The sequence below is a fragment of the Cetorhinus maximus genome, chromosome 1 (assembly GCF_964194155.1).
Source record: "Cetorhinus maximus chromosome 1, sCetMax3.hap1.1, whole genome shotgun sequence".
NCBI lineage: Eukaryota > Metazoa > Chordata > Chondrichthyes > Lamniformes > Cetorhinidae > Cetorhinus > Cetorhinus maximus.
Window position 1 is genome coordinate 128,787,093 of NC_135879.1, and position 22,800 is coordinate 128,809,892.

General features: G+C 42.0%; 1 protein-coding gene across 3 annotated transcripts in view; it reads right to left on the reverse strand.

Moving 5' to 3' along the window:
- The window catches only part of rell1 (RELT like 1), a 79,645-nt gene extending 58,730 nt beyond the window's left edge, over positions 1 to 20,915 (reverse strand). For all 3 annotated transcript variants that reach the window (XM_078546116.1, XM_078546128.1, XM_078546123.1), the window contains exons 1-3: positions 20,830 to 20,915; positions 6,544 to 6,747; positions 4,482 to 4,553 (exon numbers count right to left, since the gene is read on the reverse strand). In XM_078546116.1, the coding sequence (XP_078402242.1) occupies positions 4,482 to 4,553; positions 6,544 to 6,747; positions 20,830 to 20,833 (280 nt within the window). In that variant the 5' untranslated portion in view covers positions 20,834 to 20,915. The remainder of the gene's footprint in view (positions 1 to 4,481; positions 4,554 to 6,543; positions 6,748 to 20,829) is intronic.
- Between the last annotated feature and the right edge of the window lie 1,885 nt (positions 20,916 to 22,800).

Here is a 22,800-nt window from a genome sequence, read left to right on the forward strand (position 1 = left end):
AATCTCTGCCTCTCCAAGAGTACATTAATTCTGTCCCTCAGAATTCCTTCCAATAGTTTCCCCACCACTTAGGTTAGACTGACTGGCTTGTAGATCCCTCGTTTGTCCCTTTCTCCCTTCTTGAATAACGGTACCACATTGGCTGTCCTCCAGTCCTCTGGCACCTCCCCTGTGGCCAGAGAGGTATTGAAAATTATCGCCAGCGCCCCTGCTATCTCCTTCCTTACCTCACTCAACAGCCTGGGATACATTTCAACTGGGCCTGCAGATTTATCTCCTACCAGAACACTTAGAACCTCCTCCCTTTCTACGCTAATTTCTTTAATTATATCTCAGTCCTTCTGCCTGATTTCCATACCCACATCATCCCTCTCACTTGTGAACATCAACACAGAGTATTCAATTAGAACCCCATCTATGGCTTCCGGCTCCACACACAAATTACCACTAGGGCCCTACTCTTTCCCTAGTTATCCTCTTACTCTTAATACACTTGTAAAATAACATTGGATTTTCCTTTATTTTACCTGCCAATGTTTCTTCATGCCCCTTTTTTGCTCTCCTAATTTCCTTTTTAAGATCCCCCCTGCACATTCTGTACTCATCTAGGGCTTATGCTGTTTTGAGCCCTCGGTATCTACCATAAGCCTCCCCTTTTCTCTTTATCCAATCCTGTATATCCCTCGGCATCCAGGTTTCCCTGGATTTGTTAGTCCCACCCTTTATCTTTACTGGAATATGTTGGCCCTGTACTCTCCCTATTTCCTTCTTGGATGAGTCCCACTGCTCTGACGCAGATTTACCTAAAAGCAGCTGCTCCCAGATACAGGTCCCACCGCCCCCAGAAATGGTCCCAATGTCCCAGAAATCTAAAGCCCTCCCTCTTGCACCATCTCTCCAGCCACGCATTCATCTGGACTAACCTCCTATTTCTATACTCACTAGCACGTGGCACCAGAAGTAATCCAGAGATTACTACCTTTGAGGTGCTGATTTTTAATCTGCTTCCTAGCTTCCTAAATTCTGCTTGCAGGACCTCATCCCTCTTTCTACCTATGTCGCTGGTGCCAATATGTACCACAATCTCTGTCTGTTTGCCCTTCCACTTTAGAATGCCCTGCAGCCGTTCAGTGACATCCTTGACCCTGGCACCAGGTTGGCAACATACCATCCTGGAGTCACGTCTACGGCCACAGAAACACCTGTCTGTTCCCCTTACTATCGAGTCTCCTACCACTCTTGCTCTTCCACTCTTTTTCGTCCCCCCTGTGCAGCTGAGCCACTCAGTGCCATGAGCGCGGCTGCACTCCCCAGAGGAACCGTCACTCTCATCGTTTTCCAACACAGAAAAACAGTTCTTGAGCGAGATGCACCCTGGGAATTTCCTGACTACCAGCCTGACCCCTTTCTTCTGACTGATGGTCACCCATTCCCTGTCTGCACTTCCATGAGCTGTGGGATGACCACGTCTAAAAACGTGCTATCCGCGAAACTCAGCCTCGTGGATGCACCTCAGTGCCTCGAGCTGCCGCTCAAGCTCCGAAACTCGGAGCTCAAGGAGCTGCAGTTGGTGGCATTTCCTGCACACATGGTCAGTCAGAGTGCAAGGAGCATCTAGGACTTTCCGCATGTTGCAGGCGGTACATAACACGGGACTGAGCTGCCCTGCCATGCCTCTAGTTAAAAAAACACCTTACTTTAAGTTAAATACAGTAAAAAAAAAGTTAAATTATTTATGTACTTTAAATAAAAACTCAAACTCTTACCTTTCTTTAGCTCAATCTATTTTAGACTGGAGAGAAACTGGAGAAAAACACTTACCAACTACTCACCAATCAGCTCTCGCCATTGTGCTGACGTCATTTTTTTGAAGCTTCCCCACACTCACACTGGTTCTGATCTCTCCACCGCTCTCTTGCACTGTCTTGTGATGTCACTCTTGTTATTTTCAACAAGAACTGACTACAGGACACTTTTCCCAGACTGCTTCACCGCGATGCTGACCGCAGGACACTCTTCCCAGACTGCTGCACCGTGATGCTGACTGCAGGACACTCTTCCCAGACTGCTGCACCGTGATGCTGACTGCAGGACATTCTTCCCAGACTGCTTCACCGTGATACTGACTGCAGGACACTTTTCCTGGCTCCATGCAGATGTGAATTGCTTCATTATCCGAGTAATTGAAAATGGTACTGAACACTGTGCAATCACTAGCAAACAGCCTTCCTTCTGTCATAAAGTGGGAAGTAAGGACACTGGTGAAGCAGTTGAAGATATTTGGGCCAGGATGGCTGTATTGAGAATCTCCTGCTGCAATGGGGCAGCAATGATTGGTCTCCAACAACAACAACCACCTTCCTTTGTGTTAGGTGAGACTCCACCCAGTGGAGAGTTTTCCCATTGATTCCAATTGACTGCAATTTTACTAGAGCTTTTGGATGTCACACGTGGTCAAATGCGGAATCAACGTCAAAGGCAAGTCTTCGGGTCCTGATGGACTTCATCCTAGGGTCTTAAAAGAGGTGGCTAATGAGGTAGTCGATGCGCTGGTGTTAATTTTCCAAAATTCACTAGATTCTGGAAAGGTCCCTTCAGACTGACAAGTAGCAAATATAACCCCTCTATTCAAAAAGGGATGGAGGCAGAAAACAGTAACGTCTGTCATGGGGAAGTTGTTAGAATCGATCATTAAGGAGGTTATAGCTGGGCACTTAGAGGAGCTCAAGGCAATTGAGAATAGTCAGCATGGTGTTTTGAAGGAAAATCATATTTAACTAATTTATTAGAATTTTTTGAAGGAGTTACATGCAGAGTGGATAAAGGGGAGCCTGTAGACATACTGTACTTGGATTTCCAGAAGGCATTTGATAAGGTGCCACATCAAAGGCTATTACAGAAAATAAAAGCGCATGATGAAGGGGGTAACATGTTAGCATGGATAGAAGATTGGTTGGCTGGCAGAAAGCATAGAGTATGCATAAATGGGTCTTTTTCGGATTGGCAGGATGTGCCAGTGGAGTCCCACAGGGGTCTGTGCCAGGGCCTCAACTTTGAACGATTTACACCAATGACTTAGATAAAGGGAGTGAAGACATGGTAGCTAAATTTGCAGATGACACAAAGATAGATTGGAAAGTATGTTATGAAGAGGACATGAGGAGGCAGATGAATATAGATAGGTTGAGTGAGTGGGCAAAGATCTGGCAAATGGAGTTTAATGTGGGAAAATGTGAAGTTGTTCACTTTGGCAGGAAAAACAAAAATGCAGAGTATTACTTAAATGGAGAATGGCTGCATAATTCTGAGGTGCAGGGGGATCTAGATATCTAGATGTTCTAGTACGAGTCACAAAAAGTTAATATGCAGATACAGCAAGTAATTAAGACTAATAGAATGCTATTCTTTATTACGAGAAAGACTGAACATAAAAGTAAGGATGTTATGCTTCAGTTATCAGGGCATTGGTAAGACCAGACCTCGAATACTACGTGCAGTCTTGGTCTCCTTATTTAAGGAAGGATGTAAATGCATTGGAGGTGGTTCAGAGGAGGTTTACTAGATTGATACCTGGAATGAGTGGGTTGTTTTATGAGGACAGATTGGACAGACTGGGCTTGTTTCCACTGAAGTTTAGAAGAGTGAGGGGTGATTTGATTGAAGTATCCAAGATCCTGAACGGCCTTGACAAGGTGGATATGGAAAGAATGTTTCCTCTTGTGGGTGAGTCCAGAACTAGGGGACGTGGTTTTAAAATTAGGGGTTGCCCTTTTAGGACAGAGATGAGGAGAATTTTTTTTCTTTGAGGGTTGTGCAGCTTTGGAACTCACTGCCTTAATGGCAGCGGTGGAGGCAAGGTCATTGAATATTTTTAAGGCAGAGATTCCCTTGCCTAACAAGAATCTAAGGTTATCGGGTGTAGATGGGAATGTGGAAATCGAAACACCAGAAGATCAGCCATGATCTTATTGAATAGTGGAACAGGCTCGAGGGCTGAATGGTCTACTTCTGTTCTTATTTTTTATGTTCTTCTGTTTTGTTCTTATGTGGTCTGGTCTACATGTGACTCCCAGACTCTCTCAATATGGTTGACTCTTAACTGCTCTCTGGAATGGTCTAACAAACCACTCAGGTTAAAGGTAATTAGGAATGGGCAACAAATACTGACCTTGCCAGCGACGCCCACATCCCATGAAAAAATGAATTAAAAAATTAAAACTTAGAGTCCACCCTCTGTTAGAAACAACAACTTTTACATGCAAAGGGTGGTAGAAGTTTGGAACTTTTCCTCAAGCAGCAATTGATGCCAGGTCAACTGTTTATTTTAAATCCAAGATGGTTAGATTTCTGTTAACCAAAGGTAACAAGGGTAAAGGTGGGTACTTGGAGTTAGGTCATAGGTCAACTACGATCTTATTGAAAGTTAGAACAGGCGAGGGGGCAAAATGATCCACTCCTGCAGTCTTATGATGAAGCATTACCTGGATTTTTCATAATATAGTGCACCATTTGTCCAACTGTATCAGCATTGCACTCACTACTGTCATGGAAATCTAAGGAACAATATACAAAAAATAAAAGTGAGTACAGTAAAATACTATGAACACCATAGTAGGGCACCATAATTATCATAACACTTTGGTCAGCAGTGTAGGAGATTTTGCAGCAAATCTGACCTGGGTTAACTTCATTATATTTATACCCAAAAATGCTTGTATAATCAGCCTAATGTATAATGTTCATCCTATAGATCTGTTCTGTATTTTTGCAATCTCTGTTCTCAAACCATCCCACTTATTCTACGGTTTGTGTGTCAATTTCCCCTTCCATCTCATCTCAACCAGCTCAGATTCTATCTAAAATCTGTCCTAATCCAATCTGATATTCTAATTTTTGTTTTGACTTTTTTCCTTTCTAGCTGGATCTTAAACATCATTATAGCTGTCAGTACTCTCAAAGTGCTCACCACCCAAGCGATTTCATTACTCACAATAAGGCCTCCGCCCTTCTAGGGCTACAGACTTACCACTTCAACATTCAGTCCTGCACACATTTTAAGAATTTTAATCCCTGTTCCCCAGTTGCTCACTTTATCCAAATTAATAAGTGGAAACTTAAAATCTTCCAGAGCACTAACTGTTGTTCGTACTCATCTTTCTAATCTAACAACACATTTTCTCTCTGTCTCCTTCCCACAAATTGAAGGTCTGTACTAATCTCTAAATATTAAATTCAGGTCCGTTACTTCTACTCTATAAAATTCCCCACTATCACTTACAAATACTTTAACACAAAAGGAGGTAATTTGTTGCTCCAATGCTGCTGAAGCCATTCCATAATATGAGAAGGGGAAGTTTCCATAGCAGACTTAATTTTAAATCCCAGAGTCAGTCTTCAGGTTGCTATCTAAACATGATGGTTGGATGAAGGAAATAATCTTCACTTTTCATACAAAATATTCAGTTTTATATGAAGTGTCCATTAATCACCAATACATTTCACACTATTGAAATATTCTGTACAATTCTGTAACGATTTGGACTTGAACGTGGGGAGCACGATTGAGAAATTTGCAGATGACACAAAGATTGGCCGAGTAGTGGATAGTGTAGAGGATAGTCATAATCTCCAAAACGATATAGATGGGTTGGTGGAGTGGGCGGTAAAGTGGCAGATGGATTTTAACATGTAGTGTGAGGTCATACATTTAGGAGAAGGTCAAACAGTCACAGGGATTACAAAGTAAATGGGAATATACTAAGAGGGGTAGATGAAGTGAGAGATCTTGGCATACAAGTACAAGCCCTAAAGGCAGCAGTTCAAGTAGATAAGGTTGTAAAGAAGGCATGTGGAATGTTCTCCTTCATTGGCAGAGGTATAGAATATAGAAGTAAGGATATAATGTTGGAATTGTATAAAACACTGGTGAGGCCACAACTGGAGTACTGTGTGCAGTTCTGGTCACTACATTACAGGAAGGACGTAATAGCTCTGGAGAGAGTGCAGAGGAGGTTTACAAGAATGTTGCCAGGGTTAGAAAAGTATAGCTACGAGGAGAGATTGGATAGGTTGGGGTTATTTTCCTTGGATCAAAGAAGGCTGAGACGCGACTTGATTGAGGTGTACAAAATTATGAGGGGAATAGACAGAGTGGACAGGATAAAATTGTTTCCCTTGGTGGAGAACTCTAGAACCAGGGGACATAGATTCAAGATAAGTGGCAGAAGGTATAGGGAGGACATGAGGAAGAACTTTTTTACGCAGAGGGTAATGGGTGTCTGGAATTCGCTGCCCAAGTTGATGGTAGAGGCAGAAACTTTAAACTCTTTTAAAAAGTACCTGGATCTGCACCTAAAGTGCTGTAAGCTGCAAGGCTATGGGCCAGGTGCAGGAAGGTGGGATTAGAAAGGGCACCTGGGTGTCCTCGGGCAGGCATGGACAAGATGGGCCGAATGGCCTCCTTCTCTGCTGTAATTTTTCTTTGGTTCTATGGTTCTAAGTCCAAATAGTTTCAGATGTCACTCCAGAAATTGATACTCTTACCCATCTGCACTTCAGCAATCTTCTCTTCACATTCTGACTCCCTGTCCGTTGTGCATCGATAACCTTTTTTTGCCAGAATATGGCAAATCAATATTCCCAGAAGTCCTGTGAGAAAGAAGACAGGTACCACTACAAATGCGATGTACTCTGGATGTGAATTACTTGTTTTATTTTGGTTCAGCCCTTCTTTGATGCTATGGGATTCTGTGAAAACAAACCAAAGTAAAGTCAGGTATCTTAGTCAAAAGCTAGATATTTAATTATTTTGGTATTTTTCCTCTTTTCTGTCCTAACTCCTTCTCTTCTACAACTGCTTTTCCAAAGTTGGACTGGGTACGCTTCTGCAGGTGTCAAGGGCTCTTCCAAGTGTCCATTCCTCATGCCTTAGTATAATCAGCCAGTGCTGGAAGCAGTTGAGCCACAGGAAGGGGAGAAAGGAGAAATAAGAGTTAGGAGGAAAATACAACAAAATATCAAGCTGTTCTCATTTAATGACACAGGCATTCGTCCAATTGGGGCCACTGGATACTGATCAAGCCAGGTTGCTATTTAAGAGCAGTGATAGGCAAATCAGCCTCTAGAACCTGCTCCACTAATTAGATCACAGATGATTGGTATCGGAACCCAATTACCCACCTTTGTTCCATATTCCTCAACATCTAAAAATAAAAACTAGCGATCTAAGTCTTGAAAGCACCAAATGTCACCAGATCCAAGGTAAGAGGGAGTGAAGAAAAGTTCAAGATTTCTACTGCTCTGAAGTGGATTCAGTGGTTCCACATTCCAATCCTGAATGGCCTGCACTGATTTGAAGATTTATCTCCTTTGTTCCGAATTCCCTCACAAGAGGAAATAGCTTCTTTATATCTATTGCATTGAATTCTATCATTTTAAACACCTTGTTTAGATAATCCCTCACTCTTCTATACTCAATGAAAATCAAACAAGTTTATGCATAAACTATCATCATAATTTAACCCTTTAACTTTATTGAGCATAAATTGTACCCACTAAAAGGCCAAAATAACCTTCATGAGGTTTGGTGCCCAGAACTGAACCTTTTTACTTCTCCATAGTTCTAGTTTCTCATCATTTAGGAATACTCAAATTTGTCTTGCTTGGATCTAAAGTTGATAATCTCAGACTTCCCTACATTGAACTCCATTTGACATCAATTTTTCCCCTGGAATCTCTGTCTATGTCCCTTTGCAACATCCTGCTCCCACTACTTAACCGTGCTTCCCAATTAAGTACATTCGTTAAACTTTGATACATAGCTCTCCTTCATTCAAATAATTGATAAATATTTAGTGAGGAGCTGAGACCTCACTCCAGATCCCTCCAAGATGGTACTTGTCACACCCTACATATGCCACTACCTTTTACATACATACCCTTTATTTCAAACTTTCAGACCTCTACCAACTAATTTCCCAACCCACGCCGCAAATTTGCCTCCAATCCTGTGCACCTTCATTTTTGCTAATAAACTCCTGTGCAGAACTTTATATTGGTGATCTGTTGGATTTATACATAAATCTACAGGCACTCTCTTATTCACCATGTTTGTGATGTCCTCGAAGAAGTTCAAGTAAATCAGTCAGACATAGTTTACTTGTCACAAAACTACAGACTCCAATCAACTCAAATTTGTTGAAGTGTTCAGTCACTCTGTCCCTAATCGTTGATTTTAGTGTGCCTAGGTGAACTGATACAATATCACCACCAGACCACCCCTCCAGAATATATTAATTAATGGTGCAGAGCAAGGTTCAAATCTGGTACCTATTTTAATGGTGCACCCACTCATTACGCTAACAATGGAGTCATGGCAAAATGGATTTTCACTCCCGGGTCAGGAGCGCAGAGATGGGACATTTCCTGGCTCCCTCAACCTAACCCAGGAAAGAGGCCCAGAAGTTGGAACTTTCATTCCGAGGAGCCGGGGGGTGCATTAGAAATCTGGCCTGCCGCCCCCAAAATGAGTATGGACGCTGCTGGGTGCAGAGGCGAGCTGGCCAGAAGGCCTATCTCTGTGCTCCGGAACTTTGCTGAATGTAATAAAAAAGATTTTTTAAAAAACAAAAAATATCCCTCCAGTCTTCACACCTCACATCCCTTCAGCCCTCACACACTTCCCATGGCCCCTCATATTCCCAATGCCACCATACGCCAACCCATGGCCCCTCATACCCCCCATGCCAGCCCATGCCTGCCACGCCCCTTTATAGCACCTATCTCTACATATTTTCAACTCATGCCAACCCATGCCTCCACTCACCACCCTTTGTCCTTACCTCCCCCATGCTAGTATCTAACGTGGGCAAAAATCAGGAGCCATGTTGGCATAAAATAAAGTTGTGTGTCTATTGCTGACATCACTATTTTAAATAAAGAAACACTCCCAATGATTAAAAAATGCATTCAATACATGGACATTCCTTCAACTAATCTCTTAGAAAAATATTTCTATTCTACAAACACTTGGAGCCATCAATCCAACTGCTCACTTAACAGACACCCCACTGTGATCATGTTAGCTTGTGAAATCAGTCATGCAGCACAAATCCTGTAATGGTAGCCCTCAGGCTTAACTCATCAGAGTGAAATATTTTTAAACTCCACGCTTTCTTTTAATTTAAAGTCTGGTAGAGTTAAATCCCTTGACAGTTCCAATGACATTTGACAGATCAGCCATGATTTTACCAAATGACGGAGCAGGCTCGAGGGGCCAAATGACCTACTTCTGCTCCTATTTCCTATGTTTATATGTATGTTTGTATGACAGTTGACAGATCCAATGAGTTTATGCACTTTTTTTTTTACACACAATTGTGTCTACTTTGAACAATCCCAAAGGGCACCTGATCTATCCCAAAGGTCTCCTGGGACCATATCCAAAGGGGTACCAGAATTGGAAGAGTGCAGATATCTTGGAGGGCTGTAGGATTGGGTAAGATTACAGAGCTAGGGAGGGGCAAGGCCACAGAGCAAGTATAAACAAGGATGAGAATTTTAAAGTGCAGATATTGTAAAGAAGGAACAGAGAAAAGGAGCAGGAACAAGAGAATGCAGCAACTGAAAGCAAATTATCAGAAAGTTCAAGCTATGGAAGGTCAGATTAGCTCAATTTATACCATTTTTCTTTTGTCCTAGGCCAACGCTGCCGTGTATTACTAAATATAGCAGGTCCTATCAGTCCCTTCATGTGGACATTGAAGATTCCATGGCACTACTCAAAGAGAAACTGAAGTTTTCCAATTTTCTTGCCAATTTCCTCCCTTAACTAACGTCACCAAGAAAAAAAATAAAGTGACCATTCATCTTACTTTTGATTTGGAGGCATTTCTAGTGCATATAGCTGCTACATTTGTCTAAATTAATTAATGCATTTCAAAATGTTCTATAGCATGACACACAGGTATTGCAGCAACATGATGAGACAATACAAATTCAAGTATTTTGGCACTTTTACCCCTGCGTATAAACTATTAAAGTTCTAAATAGAAATGTTCAGCAAATAGGTTGCTTGCCATAGCTACAGCTTATTTCATTCAGTACAATTCAGTGTCCACACAAGGTAATGCAACGAAAAAATAACTGGAGGTGATAACTTCCTGACCTTGCTAGGGGTAGCTTAAGGACAGCTGCAGTAGTAGAAAGAAAATGATTTCTAATTGGGAGTTAATTTTCTGGTGAAATTGCAATTTTGGCTAGGATCTCCATTAAAACGTCATTGCTTGGCTCAAATTCAGAGATCTCAAAGACCTTAGTGCAATGTGCTTTATGGTACAGAGTAAGTAAATTTAACATCACCTATAACTGCACATGTATTTTAATATTTCAGAAGCAATGAACCACTTTGCAGAATTAAGTGGCTCAACTCTAGCTGAAATTATTAGCATTACAGTTTCCACACAATTTTTTAAAAATTAATTCATGGGATGTGGGCATCACTGGCTATACCAGCATTTATTACCCATCCCTAATTTCCCCTGAGAAGATGGTGGTGAGCTGCCTTCTTGAACTGTTACAGTCCATGTGGTGTACGAACACCCACAGTGCTGTTAGGGAGGGAGTTCCATGATTTTGACCCAGGGACAGTGAAGGAATGGCGACATAGTTCCAAGTCAGGATGGTGATTGGCTTATCCACAAAACAATTTAGGTATATCTTTGGTCCCTTTTACAATTGCCTACAGCATGGCCAAATGGACAGCAAAGCTCTTGCCATTTGCATTAACTCAACTCCAGAAGTGATTAAGTAATGTCAAACTCAGATTTTAAGAGCCTGAGTTTCAAGAACCTGGGGAAAAAAAATAGAAGGAAGCCATGAAGATTCTTTACTTCAACATAGAGACACTAACAGTGCGCTTATGCTGCATCAAGAAACAAAAACATAAATTGCGCCTGAATTCACTTCAGTTTTCAAGAGACAATACCGGGTTCTCTCAAAATGCAATCCTGATTCAATTTGAAATCTGTTGGTATTTTACGAGCATCACTCAAGAGTTTTGTCTTATGTAAAAAGAAATTGCTTATAAAATTGTAATATATTCTTTGAAGTTTAATAGGACAAAGCAAATAGCCAACCAGAAATATTCCAGATGATGTGAACTGCAAAGCTCAGATTCTTTAGAAAAACAGATTCCATCAGAAGATGGGTGGAGTTCCATAAGCATATAGCATCTAAATGTCAACATTTCGTGCAATTAGGGCCCATTTGCCAACCAATCAGCACCCTCTTCTCATGCAGTACAAAGTGTCATTCCCTTTAGAAGTGATATTCTTGTGAATCTGTCCCGATAAGTGCAAGACAAAATTCAAACTATAATCAAACTCTGCCCTACGGTGAAGGAATCACTTGCTTTTTACAGAAATGTTTGAATAAACTGGCTAAAACACTTGGAAATTGGTAGTGTGGTGACACAGGCTTTAAATCAAATATGATTTTTGAATTTTAAGATCACTATGGAAACCCCTGTGATGCAGGTTCCAAATAAACGTCAGCGGTGGGCAAATTCATCCTCAAAAAGTCAAAGGGAACAGTGAAAAAGCAAAGATGGGGCTGAACAATTGCAGGTGCAGGTGTCCCTGGGAGCAGGAAAACAATACACAGTTTGATTGGAGGCATAGGAAAGACAGAATCTGTGAAGAGCTGCTCCACCAATCAATCACAGATTTTGTATCTCCCATATTGAGTGCTCCAGCTCCTCAATAACTGGTTCCATCCCTCACTGCTCCTCCAGAGGCAGAATCTATGATTGGAGGAGCAGCAAGGGCAAGAGGGAGGGAACCTGTGATTGGAGGAGCTGGAGCAATATCCTGGACAACAAGGCCAATGCTTTCAACTGCAGAACTTTGAGATCCTCTGGGAAGCTTAGGAGAAGAGACGGGATGAGGATGAAGGAGACTGCCGAAAACCCAGTAACGAGGCCGGGAGCAGACTGAGGGGAGCTGTCTGCACCAATGGAGGGAAGGTTTGTCCTATTATAATTTTCCTTCTATGTCTGCGTGACTGCATCACGTAATAAAGGAGTTAGAGAGAATGAAAAAGGAACCCCGGAAAAACAATTAGTTTGACCCATTTTGGTCATCCCTATCCAGCATGGTATCCAAATTAAAGTGTACTAGAGAGACTACATTAATAACTAATAGGGTTTAATGATGTTCAATAATTAATAAGTAGAGGTACAATCTCTCAAAACCGGCTGTCGAAAATCTGGAGTTGCCCAAAAACTGGACATTTTTAGAATGTGCCTGCACCTTCTTTATTTTACTCAATTAAAATTAATTTACCTGGACAATTCAACTAGGCATTGCACGGCGCTGGACTTGTTATCTGCTTCGCTATTTGCACGCCAGTCTAAACCCATGCTCCAGCGAGCCTTGACCACACCCGACCCATACTGGCCCAAAACACCCACTACCCAAAGTGCAGGACCCGAAATCCGGCAAAATCCAAAATCCGACATGGCCTCAGTTCCGAGGCTGTCAGTTATAAGATAGTATACCTGTACCATAAGTACTAGAAGTTCGTAAACACATAATCCAATCACATGAGCGATTGTCACTTGAGTGAGTGGCTGGAACATTGCCAGGCCTCATGGAACACAATCAAGACAGGTAACAGGGGATAACAGGGGACAACTTAGAAACAAATCCTCACAATTGTGTGTTATAATGATATAAGGGCACCAATCACTCTTAAGGGATTGAGTAAACACATTGTGGATTCATTTAATAAATTTAGACACATGTGAACAGATATACATGGATATAAGCTTGAAGACACATCAGCAGAGCTGTTAGTGCTGTCCTCTGCTGAAAAGCAAAAGCGAAGCTAAACTGGATCACATGACACACTTTCTTTCAGTGATGTCATGCCCCTACCCCTTAAAGACATATTACATCAACACTGACCACATGGAGCAAAACATCAAGAACCAGAACTTCTGATCTGGGTCAGAATCCCTACTTCCAACACATATCACACAAAAGAGTTACCTACTTACTTTCCTAGGATTTTTTTGGGCATGTCTTCCAATGAAAGGTCCTTCTAAACTCACGAGGTGCAGCAATCCTCACAGGGAGTAGCAAAGAGAATCATTGTAGAAGCCATGCCCCCTTTTTACAGCACTAGCTGCTATATTCCAGTAAGTAGAGTGTTTAAAGCTCCCAAAGTCATTTTGAGAAACTACAGAGAGAAGGTAAGTGTGTAAGGTAAGTGAATGAGGGGGCAGAGCGGCAGCTAAGTGGGGAGGGGGCAGGGGTATAGTCAGTGGGTTGCTGGGGGTTAGTCAGGTGGTGGAGGGGCGTGGGTATAGTTATCCAGGAGTTAGAACTAGTCTTTCTAACTTTTCCTGAGTAACCATTCTGGTAAGCAAGTCAGAACCAGCCAAAGTCTCTGACTCTAACTCAAGAGTTTTGGAGAGTTCCAGACACAGGGGAATTGCCTGTCAGAAGTCCAAACTTTCCAGGCAATGCCCACGTAGTCAGTGTGTCAGGACTTCAAAGTGGTCACCCAGCGTATCTTGGGGTTGGAGGTGGCATACCTCTGGAACATGACAATCTGGAGGTCGCATGTTCCGGGCCCAAATGACCAACACAACAACTCATCAACACAAACTGCAATTTCACTCTTTCCTGTTTAATGAATGTTGAAGATGATCCAGTAACATCTGATACAATCCAATCACTTTCCTATATATACCTTCAGTACCTGCTTCAAATTCAATAATACTAGCCAGCAGTCCAAGAAATCAATCTCCATCGCCAGCAGGGTGAACTCTGATCCACTTTCCTGTTTGCTGAGTTTGTTCTAAGGTCATCTAGAGTTCTGTGGACCTTTTCAAATTTAATGTAGATTAAAGGTGGTAGAAGTTTATCTTAGCTTTTATAAGGGATTTCATTAGCTGAGCTTGTAAATATAGTAAAGGAAGAATGCTTTCTTTTATTAGATTTTTAAAATTATGGATTATTATCTACAAGGGGAAATGGCAGGGCAAAGCCTGGCAGCAGAAAGGGGGTGAGAAGAGACACTGTCAAGGGCCATGTTAACCATGGTGTCAGTGCAGGGAGAAGGTAGGCATATCAGAAGTGTTGCTATGGAAGGTGACATTGTCACCAGAGACAAAGAAACTGGGGGAATGGAACAGGGTTCTTAGAAGAAGCAGGGTTTGAGTAATTGTAGTACAGTCAATAGACTTATAATGAATACTAGGACCGACTCAACATCAAGTTCAACAATTTCAGATCATAACCTTTGCCCAATTTTTTTCTGGACAGGAACTGTTGGTGATTCTGTTTTTCACATTTGTGCCTCCTCTGGACAATTTTTTTTTTTTTACTTGTCCCATTGCCAGCCCTTTTAGCATTCCACACTCAGGGCCACAGGTTTCTGCCTATAGGAGACATGTACTGCTTTTGGCTCTGTCTCTTTCACAAGCACTAATTAGAAATAATGGAAAGAGACCCCAGCAGTTCAATTCAATAATAGCAAGGTTAAAGTGGCAGAGCACAAAGTATCACTATATGGTGAAAGGACAATCATCTAAAAAGGTTTTGGGGATGACTAAATTATACTTTTGTGTCTCATGCATTAAAATCACTGTATAGCTGTATATCCTCCAGTTCAGTTCTATCTAAATGCATTGGATTACATTTGGCACAGAAACAGGCCATTCAGCCCAACCAGTCCATGCCAGTGTTTATGCTCCACTTCAGCCTCCTCCCATCTTTTCTCTTACCATTGTAACCATCTGTCCCTTTCTTTTTCAAATGCTTGTCTAGCCCAGGGTGGCCAACCATCCCGGATCTTCCAGGGCTGTCCAGTAATTCGGCCTTTCGACACATTAAATCCCTGATTTCTGGTGCCTCGGCAGACTTTTTTCTGTGCATGCATGGGGCACGACAGTTTTGCGGCTTGTGTTTGAAGCTGTCCTGCGGGTGTCTGGGAGATGGAGCTGGCAGCATCAGAATCGGGACAGGTCACATGCCTGCAGCACTGACACCCCGCCCCACTGCACAGGTTCATCACGCCTACCCATACCATCACCACCAGCCCCCCTCTGAAGGCTTCATCAGCACTCGCACGGTGAAGTGTCCCCTAATTGATTCAACCAGAGTTGGTCACCCTGGTCTAGCTTCCCCTTAAATGCATCTGTACTATTCGCTTCAACCACTCCCTGTGGTAGCAATTTCCACATTCTTGCCAGTCTGTGGGTAAAGAAGTTTCTTCTGAATTCCCTATTGGATTTCTTGGAACTAGCTTATATTGATAGCCCCTATACGCTTCCCCACAACAGTTGAAACAGAGATCAAATATTAATAGGCCACCAGTGTTTCATCATAAAACCGAGCATGCTAGAGGTTGGTGATAGTGGGTGGCTGCTCAAATTCAGATTTTAATCAAATAGACTTATTTTTTGTAATTAATCTGGTATACTCTGACTCTGTATTAGGGTTAGGGTTAGCTTGATTCTAGCATGGATCAAGTTGGCTGAGCCTCACCTGTACCATGCTCCGCCTTATATGAAGTGTTGCTAGAGATGAATAGAGGTGTGCAAGTGAAGTGCAGTCTACTTGGCAAATTACAGCTGACATGTAATTTTAATTACAAATTACAGGAGTACTTTCTGCAAGATCAAAATTGGTAGTAGATTGAAATAAAAACAACATTGTGTAAATAATAAACAGGACAGTCAGCATTTGTGATGAAAAAAAGGTTGATGACTATGCTTCGACTACTTGGGTCACTAGGCATATTCCATTCAAATGTAAAAAATGTCATAACCTGCCCTTTTGTTTTTTTTTAAAAATTGTTCATGGGACGTGGACGTCACTGGCCAACCCAACTGCCTTGTACAGGGGGCATTTAAGAGTCAACCATGTTACTGAGTTTGGAGTCACACGTAGGCCAGACCAGGTAAGGATGGCAGATTTCCTTCCCTAAAGGACATTAGTGAACCAGATGGGTTTTTATGACAAACAGCAGTGGCTTTGTGGTCATCAGACTTTTAATTCCAGATTTTTATCTAATTCAAATTTCACCATCTGCCGTGATGGGATTCAAACTCAGGTCCCCAAAGCATTACCCTGGATCCAGTGACAATACCACTATGCCACCAATATTCTGAAATCTGAAAGCATTCCAGGGTATATTACAATTATCACAATTCCTTTTACAGTAACATGGGTTGGGAGATAAAAGCCTGAATTTTCGTAAATTCAGAGAGCCTCTCTGTCGTTACACAAATGGCTACAGATGATTGGATCCGGAGGACCCACCCCCAAATACTGCATCTACCATTTTATGGGGTGGGGGGGGGGAGAAATAGGGGCGAGCACTAATTTGCACATATAAAACAAATGCAAAATGACTTCTTGTGATTTACAAAATTTTGCTTTTATTCCAGTTGTGCAGTTATCCATTATTTTAATTGACGGATTGCTGGTTGTACAAAGTTAACAATTTTACCAACAACTATAATTAAGGTATGAAGCTTAAATAGACAGCAACAGGCAATAAAGATACACAATGAATGCTCATGAAAAAAATTAGCAACAAGACTTAAAAAATCCTCTATCCTGGCTCTGATTCAACTTGTAACTGCATATGTGGTCCGTTATGTTAACAACACTGCCAGTAAGGCAATGTTGCAAAAAATTTAAAAATCAGACACAGAACACCAATCATATTGACTAGAAATTCAAACAACTTGAAGTAAACTTGCACTTCCCATGTGCATTTGATTGTATGCATCAAGCAGATAACTGCATCACCACTGAATTTTCTCCAATTTCAGTCCAGATCTTGAAACTGTATTTTCTATTTATATACCAAATTCTAAGGCACCAAAACTTAGCAAAGGCATGTGAAAAAAGTACAAGTTAATTGAGGTCTGAAATGCTGTGTCCTCTCAGTGGTTTCTGATATGGTTTGCTAATATCAATAATCTAGTCTTAATGGGAAGTTCACAGGCATTGAGCCAACTATTCTGTATTGTAAACACCCATAATGAGGCATAATTTGGCCAACAAGTTCCCAAATTCTATGTACTTATATCACAGCACAACAAAAATCTCATCCTTGAAGTCATATATTCAGAATTATAACCACATTTTTGTAGGAAGAGAGAAGCTTTAACACTCTTTACATCAACACAGATCTCAATTTAGTGTTTCAGCAACTTAGCACTCTCAGATATCTTTCCGGTCCTTGTATACCAAGCAACAACTCTTTTGTCAGCTCTGACAAAGTGCAAGAAGGTCAGCTCAGATAAATAATCTGGCACAATCTTCAGTACATCATCTGAATACTGTAACTGTTTAAATATGATTCAGACATTAATTACACATAGAACAATTGTGGCCATCCTATGGATGTGATAAGGCACTATATAAATGTTTGAGTGCTAAAGGAAGCACTTACATTTCACTTCACACACAATGAGTCAGACATATCCATTTTATCATGTACCTGAATGCACATTACAGTAAATTTCATACTTCAATATCACAGAAGGTATTTCACAAGCAATACCAGCCAAGCAAATTTCTTGTTCAACCATCTTCCCTCACCATCACCCCAAATTTCTCTGCTCTCAAAGGCACTTATGCTTGATTACAATTTCACAATGTCAATGTAAAATGCGTATTTGGATTTTGAGATTCAATTTTAATTCCATCCCATTAAGAATTTTGAAATTATATTCTGAAATTTGCAAATATTCCAGGGAGCACATTTTCATGATTCCTTCTACAGTTACATGGGTTGGGAGATAAAAGCCTGAATTTTTGTAAAGATGGAGAGCCTCTCCATCATTACACAAATGGCTGCAGATGATCGGATCCGGAGGACCCACCCCCCACCAACACAGCACCTACCATTTTCCTGGGGGGCGGATGGGGAATAGGGGCAGGCACTACTTTGCACATATAAAACAGCAGCTGCCTCCAGTCAGGCTAGGAGCGGGTCTAAACTTTGTGGAGTGCTTGGATAGATGGGATACCCTTTTGGAGAAGTAAGGTACCCTTTGGATATGGTCCTCAGACATTTTTGGGAGAGGTAAGGTACCCTTTGGGATTGTTAAAATTAGACATGAATATGCATTGAAAATTAATAAACTCCTTGAAACTGTCAAACTGAACTGTCAAGCTGTCAAGACATTTAAAACTCCTGCCCTTTAAATATTTGGGGGGGGAAAACCATTTGCAGTTTGAAAAAAATCAATGCCTGCTATTTCACTCTGTCTGTTGACATAAGACTGAGGGCTATCATTACTAGACTAGTGCTGCATGGCTAATTTCACAATCTTCCATTATCACCTTGGGATGCCCCTCAGTTCACAGTTTGACTGACAGCTCCAAGTGGTTATAGACTTTTTGGAGTGGGATTATGAATTCCTATGCTTGTTTTTTTTAATAAGGGATTAAAGGAATTTAAATATAGTGAATGGATTTTATCAATGAGTGAGTTTTTTTTGAAATAGTGAATTCTACAATAGACACTTTATTTTATCTCATCTCAGTGTGGGTCCTGAGAAATGCCCATGGTGGATAGTGGGTAAATTGGCATAGTAGGTACAAGTGCAAAGGATGTTTGTTGAGGGGGCATGGGTTGGCATGAGTTGACACTAAGTTGACATAGGGCTATAATGGGTCATGGGAGTGTGCAGAGGGGCTTAGGTTTGTATAGAGCGCCTTAGGGAGGTGTGTGGGGGCATGGAGAGAGTGCGTGTGTATGTGTGTGTGGGGGGGGGGCTGCAGATTGAGGGGCTTTTCATGTTTTTTTTAAACTTCCACATGGTGCCAGTGCACCAAGGCAGGCCACTGGCCCAGCCCGCCTCTGCACCCAGCAGCCTCCTCCCTTGCTCTGGGTTCACCCGCCACAACTCCCATTTTCACCCACCTTCCCCAGACCAAAAATCCAACCTTCCGGGGCACTTTCTCTCGGGTCAGATTTGCAGAGCCAGGAATTGTCTCGAAAATCCCAACTTGGGAGCGAACATTCAGGCCAATGTGTTCAGTTTGTTCCCCTTTCCCGGGAAGAAAAACAAGAAGCATGTTTAGCTTGTAGTGTGGGTGGAATTCCTTTCACGATTTTGAAATATATACAATTTACAGTACAAAACCAATGCACATTCAGCCACATTACATTAAAAACCTAATCACAGACAAGTAAAGCAGTAATGTTGTCACACGTGGGAACTAACATGCACATGACTGTTATATACTTTTTGCTGCTTCAGTCGGAACAATTAGCATTTTAATTGTAGAGGGCAGTTAAAAAAATAGTTAAGCTAGCAAATCAAGAAATGTGAAAAAAAGCACACTGCAGACTAAAATTTCGTTCGGTTTGCATTTGTGTAAATCATAAGGCACTGAACTGATTGAACACAAAAAAATAAAATCAGGTAACTTGAATATCCACTGGTGTGCAGAGCAAAAATCACGATTCAGCCATTTGCCTGATTTGTAAGGCCTGCTGCCCATTTTAAAATTCAGATTCAGTGGTACTAACTCTAAATCCTCACGGAAGTTTAAGTGTTGGCAGTGTGTCAGCTGATTGTATAGTTGAAGGACATTAGAGCCAAACCTGATGAAATGCCATCATCAGACATAAATCCACAGTTCCAAACAAAGGACAATGACGAACTTATCACAACCACAGAACCTGACTGGCTTTTTAATCTTCAAAAATGGAAAATCAATCTGAATATCTCTATTATCTATCCTACTCAAAAGTTTACTCAACAGCTGGCACTATCAGAATCCCCTCAGTACAACAGTTCACCACTCCCTCTAAAATCACTCCCAGGGATCCATGATTCCAACGGTGTCAAATTATTTAACTATCACTAACTGAACTAAATAGATTTTCTGATCAACCTGTTAAATATGGCCAGAAGTAATAAAAAGACTGTTAAATTTCGATAAGTACACCATTAGACCTAATACATTGAACACTTGGAATAAACCAAAGATGGATGTCACACATTCCACTTTCCCAACTTGTGGAAACTTGCACACTGTATAACATACAAAGCTAAAAGATGTCATTTTGGCCCTGCTAGCAAGCTAGATTTTTGGTAAGCAACGCTGATCCTAGTTAGAAACTTCCAGCTTGCCTACTACTCCCCTTACCCCCGTCTCATCCAAGTTAGTTAAGTAAAATTTCCACACTATATACTTTTCCGACACCTTTATATCCGTACTGTACTAGTAATACTCATAGCCATAAGAAATTAGCATTTCTGTTTTTTATCCCCTCAATGGTCCAAACCAGAGATTTGGTCAGAAATTAAGTTTCTATGAAATTTTTGCGTAAACTATTGAAATGTATTTACTTCGCGCGGATGCTGGACAAAAGTGCAAGTCTGGAGTAAAAACGAATGTTGCGGCAGACTGCAAGATAGCTGCTGTTTAAGAGAAACTGGGAGTGTGTGCCCACCCCTTCCTCAGAGTTAAAGGACTACACTTGGCACCACCGGTGGACAGGTCAAAGCTCTGAAGAGCCCGTCACCGGCATAGGCGCTTCCAACGCGAACAGTGCAACCCGGGAGAGGAGGGGCACACCGGGGGCAAATACACATGCCGGTCCCTGCCGCACCCAAACATCCTCCCGGCGCACCAGACTCGCCACCGGCCATTCCTGACAGCAAATAATTTAAAGTGGAGTGGAGTGGCGAGCCGGCTGGGCACTAGCCCAAATCCTTCAGCCACCCGGAAGCAGCGGCAGCAGCTCCGAGGCTCCCGCCCGGGGAGGTGACCCCCCTCCACTCACCCATTTCGCAACCTCGCGCGCCCACACCGACTGCACGAGCTCCTGGGCTACCAAACTCCAACCAACACGGCTCGCGCCCGCCGCCGACCAGGTCACGCCCTCCCTGTGACGATTCTCCAGTTGAGTAACCGGAAAGTGAAGATCCCAGAGGCCGGATTACAATCTCCTGTAGTCCGACAGCAATTTGCATTTACACGGCGTCTTCGGGCAGTTTAAAGGAGTCTCCGAGGTGCTTGGCAGGAACCTCTCATCGAGCAAAATTTGACGTGGAGCCACACAAGGCTCTGTTAGGGTAGATGTCCAAAAGCTTGCTCGAAGAAATGACTTTTTAAGGAGGAAAGTGAGGCAGAGAGGGAATTCTGGAATGTGGGGCCAGGCGCCTGAAGACAAAGCCACTAATGGTGGAGCAATTAAAATTGGGGATGCACAAGAAGAGTTAAAACATCTTGGAGGGTTGTAGGGCTGGAGATAATTACAGACATAGGCGAGGCTGTGGAGGGATTTGAAAACAAGGTTGAGAATTTTAAAATGGAGGCATTGACTCCCAGTTAATGTAGGTCAGTGAGCACAAGGGGTGATAGGGGAACAGGGCTTGCTATAAATTAGGACTGAGGCAGTGGAGGTTCGGATGACATCAAGTTTACAGAGGGTAGAATGAGAGAGGAGTGTGTTGGAATAGTCAAGTCCAGAAATGACAAAGGCACGAACGAGAGTTTCAGCAGCAGATGAACTGAGGCAGGGACAGACTGGGCAACATTATAGAGGTGGAAGTAGTGATATCAGGAATATGTGGTCAGAAGCTCATTTTGGGGTCAAATATGATACCAAAGTTGCAAACAGAATGGTCCAGTCTTACTCACAGACAGTTATTAGGTGAAGGGTTGGAGTCAATAGTTTGGAAACTGAATTTTTGGTGTGACCAAAGACCAATGGCTTCTGTCATCCTAATATTTAGTTGGAATAAATTTCTTGTTTTGTTTTTGTCATATTTCATATTATAATGTTCCTGTGAAGTGGCTTGGGACATTTTATTATGTTAGAGGTGTTATATAAATACAAGCTTTGTTTAAATTTCTGCTCATCTACTAGATGTTAGATAAGCAACCAGACAATTTAGAGACCATGAAGGAGTGGAGAGAGGGGTAGCAAGGTAGAGCTGGGTATCATCAGCATTTAAGTGAAAACTCATGTTGTTTTCAGATGATGTCATTGAGGGGCAACATCTTAATGAGAAATCCTTGGGGGACACTAGAGGTAATGGTGTGGAGCAAGAAGAGAAAGCATTGCAGGTGATTATCTAGCTGTGACTGAATTGATAAAAATGGACAAATGCAGTCCCATCCAGTGGGATGATGGTGGAGAGGTGTTGAACAAGGTTGGTGCATTCAACCATGTCAAAGGCTGCAGACAAGCCAAACTACAGTCATGCACAATGTCATTTGTGACTTTGATAAGAGCCATTTCGGTACTGTGGCGGGACAGAAACTTGATTGGAGGGATTCAAACATGGAGGTCTAGGGAAAATTTGCATAAATTTAGGGGGAACAGTGGTACTACAGCAGCAGATACATTTGGTATATAAGTGTTGACAAGTTTGGGATTTTTCCCTATTCACTGGATAAAGATGGAATGACAAAGCAGGGTGATACGTAAAATTAGTGCAAGAATGGAAGGCAAGAAGAATAGGAGCTCTTGGATAGGAAGACACAGCCATGACTGCTGAGAAAAGAGATACCTTTAAAGAATCATAAAATATACAGCACAGGAGATCATTCAGCCTGTCACACCTGTGCCAGATCTTTGGTTGAGCTATTCAATTAATCCCACTCTGCTACTCTTTTCCCATAGCCCTGTAATATTTTTTTCTCCCCTTCAAGTACTTATCCAATTTCTTTTAAACATTGCTATTCAATGAGCTCCCACCATCTCCCACCACCTAGATTTTCAGGCAATGCGTTGCAGGCCACAACT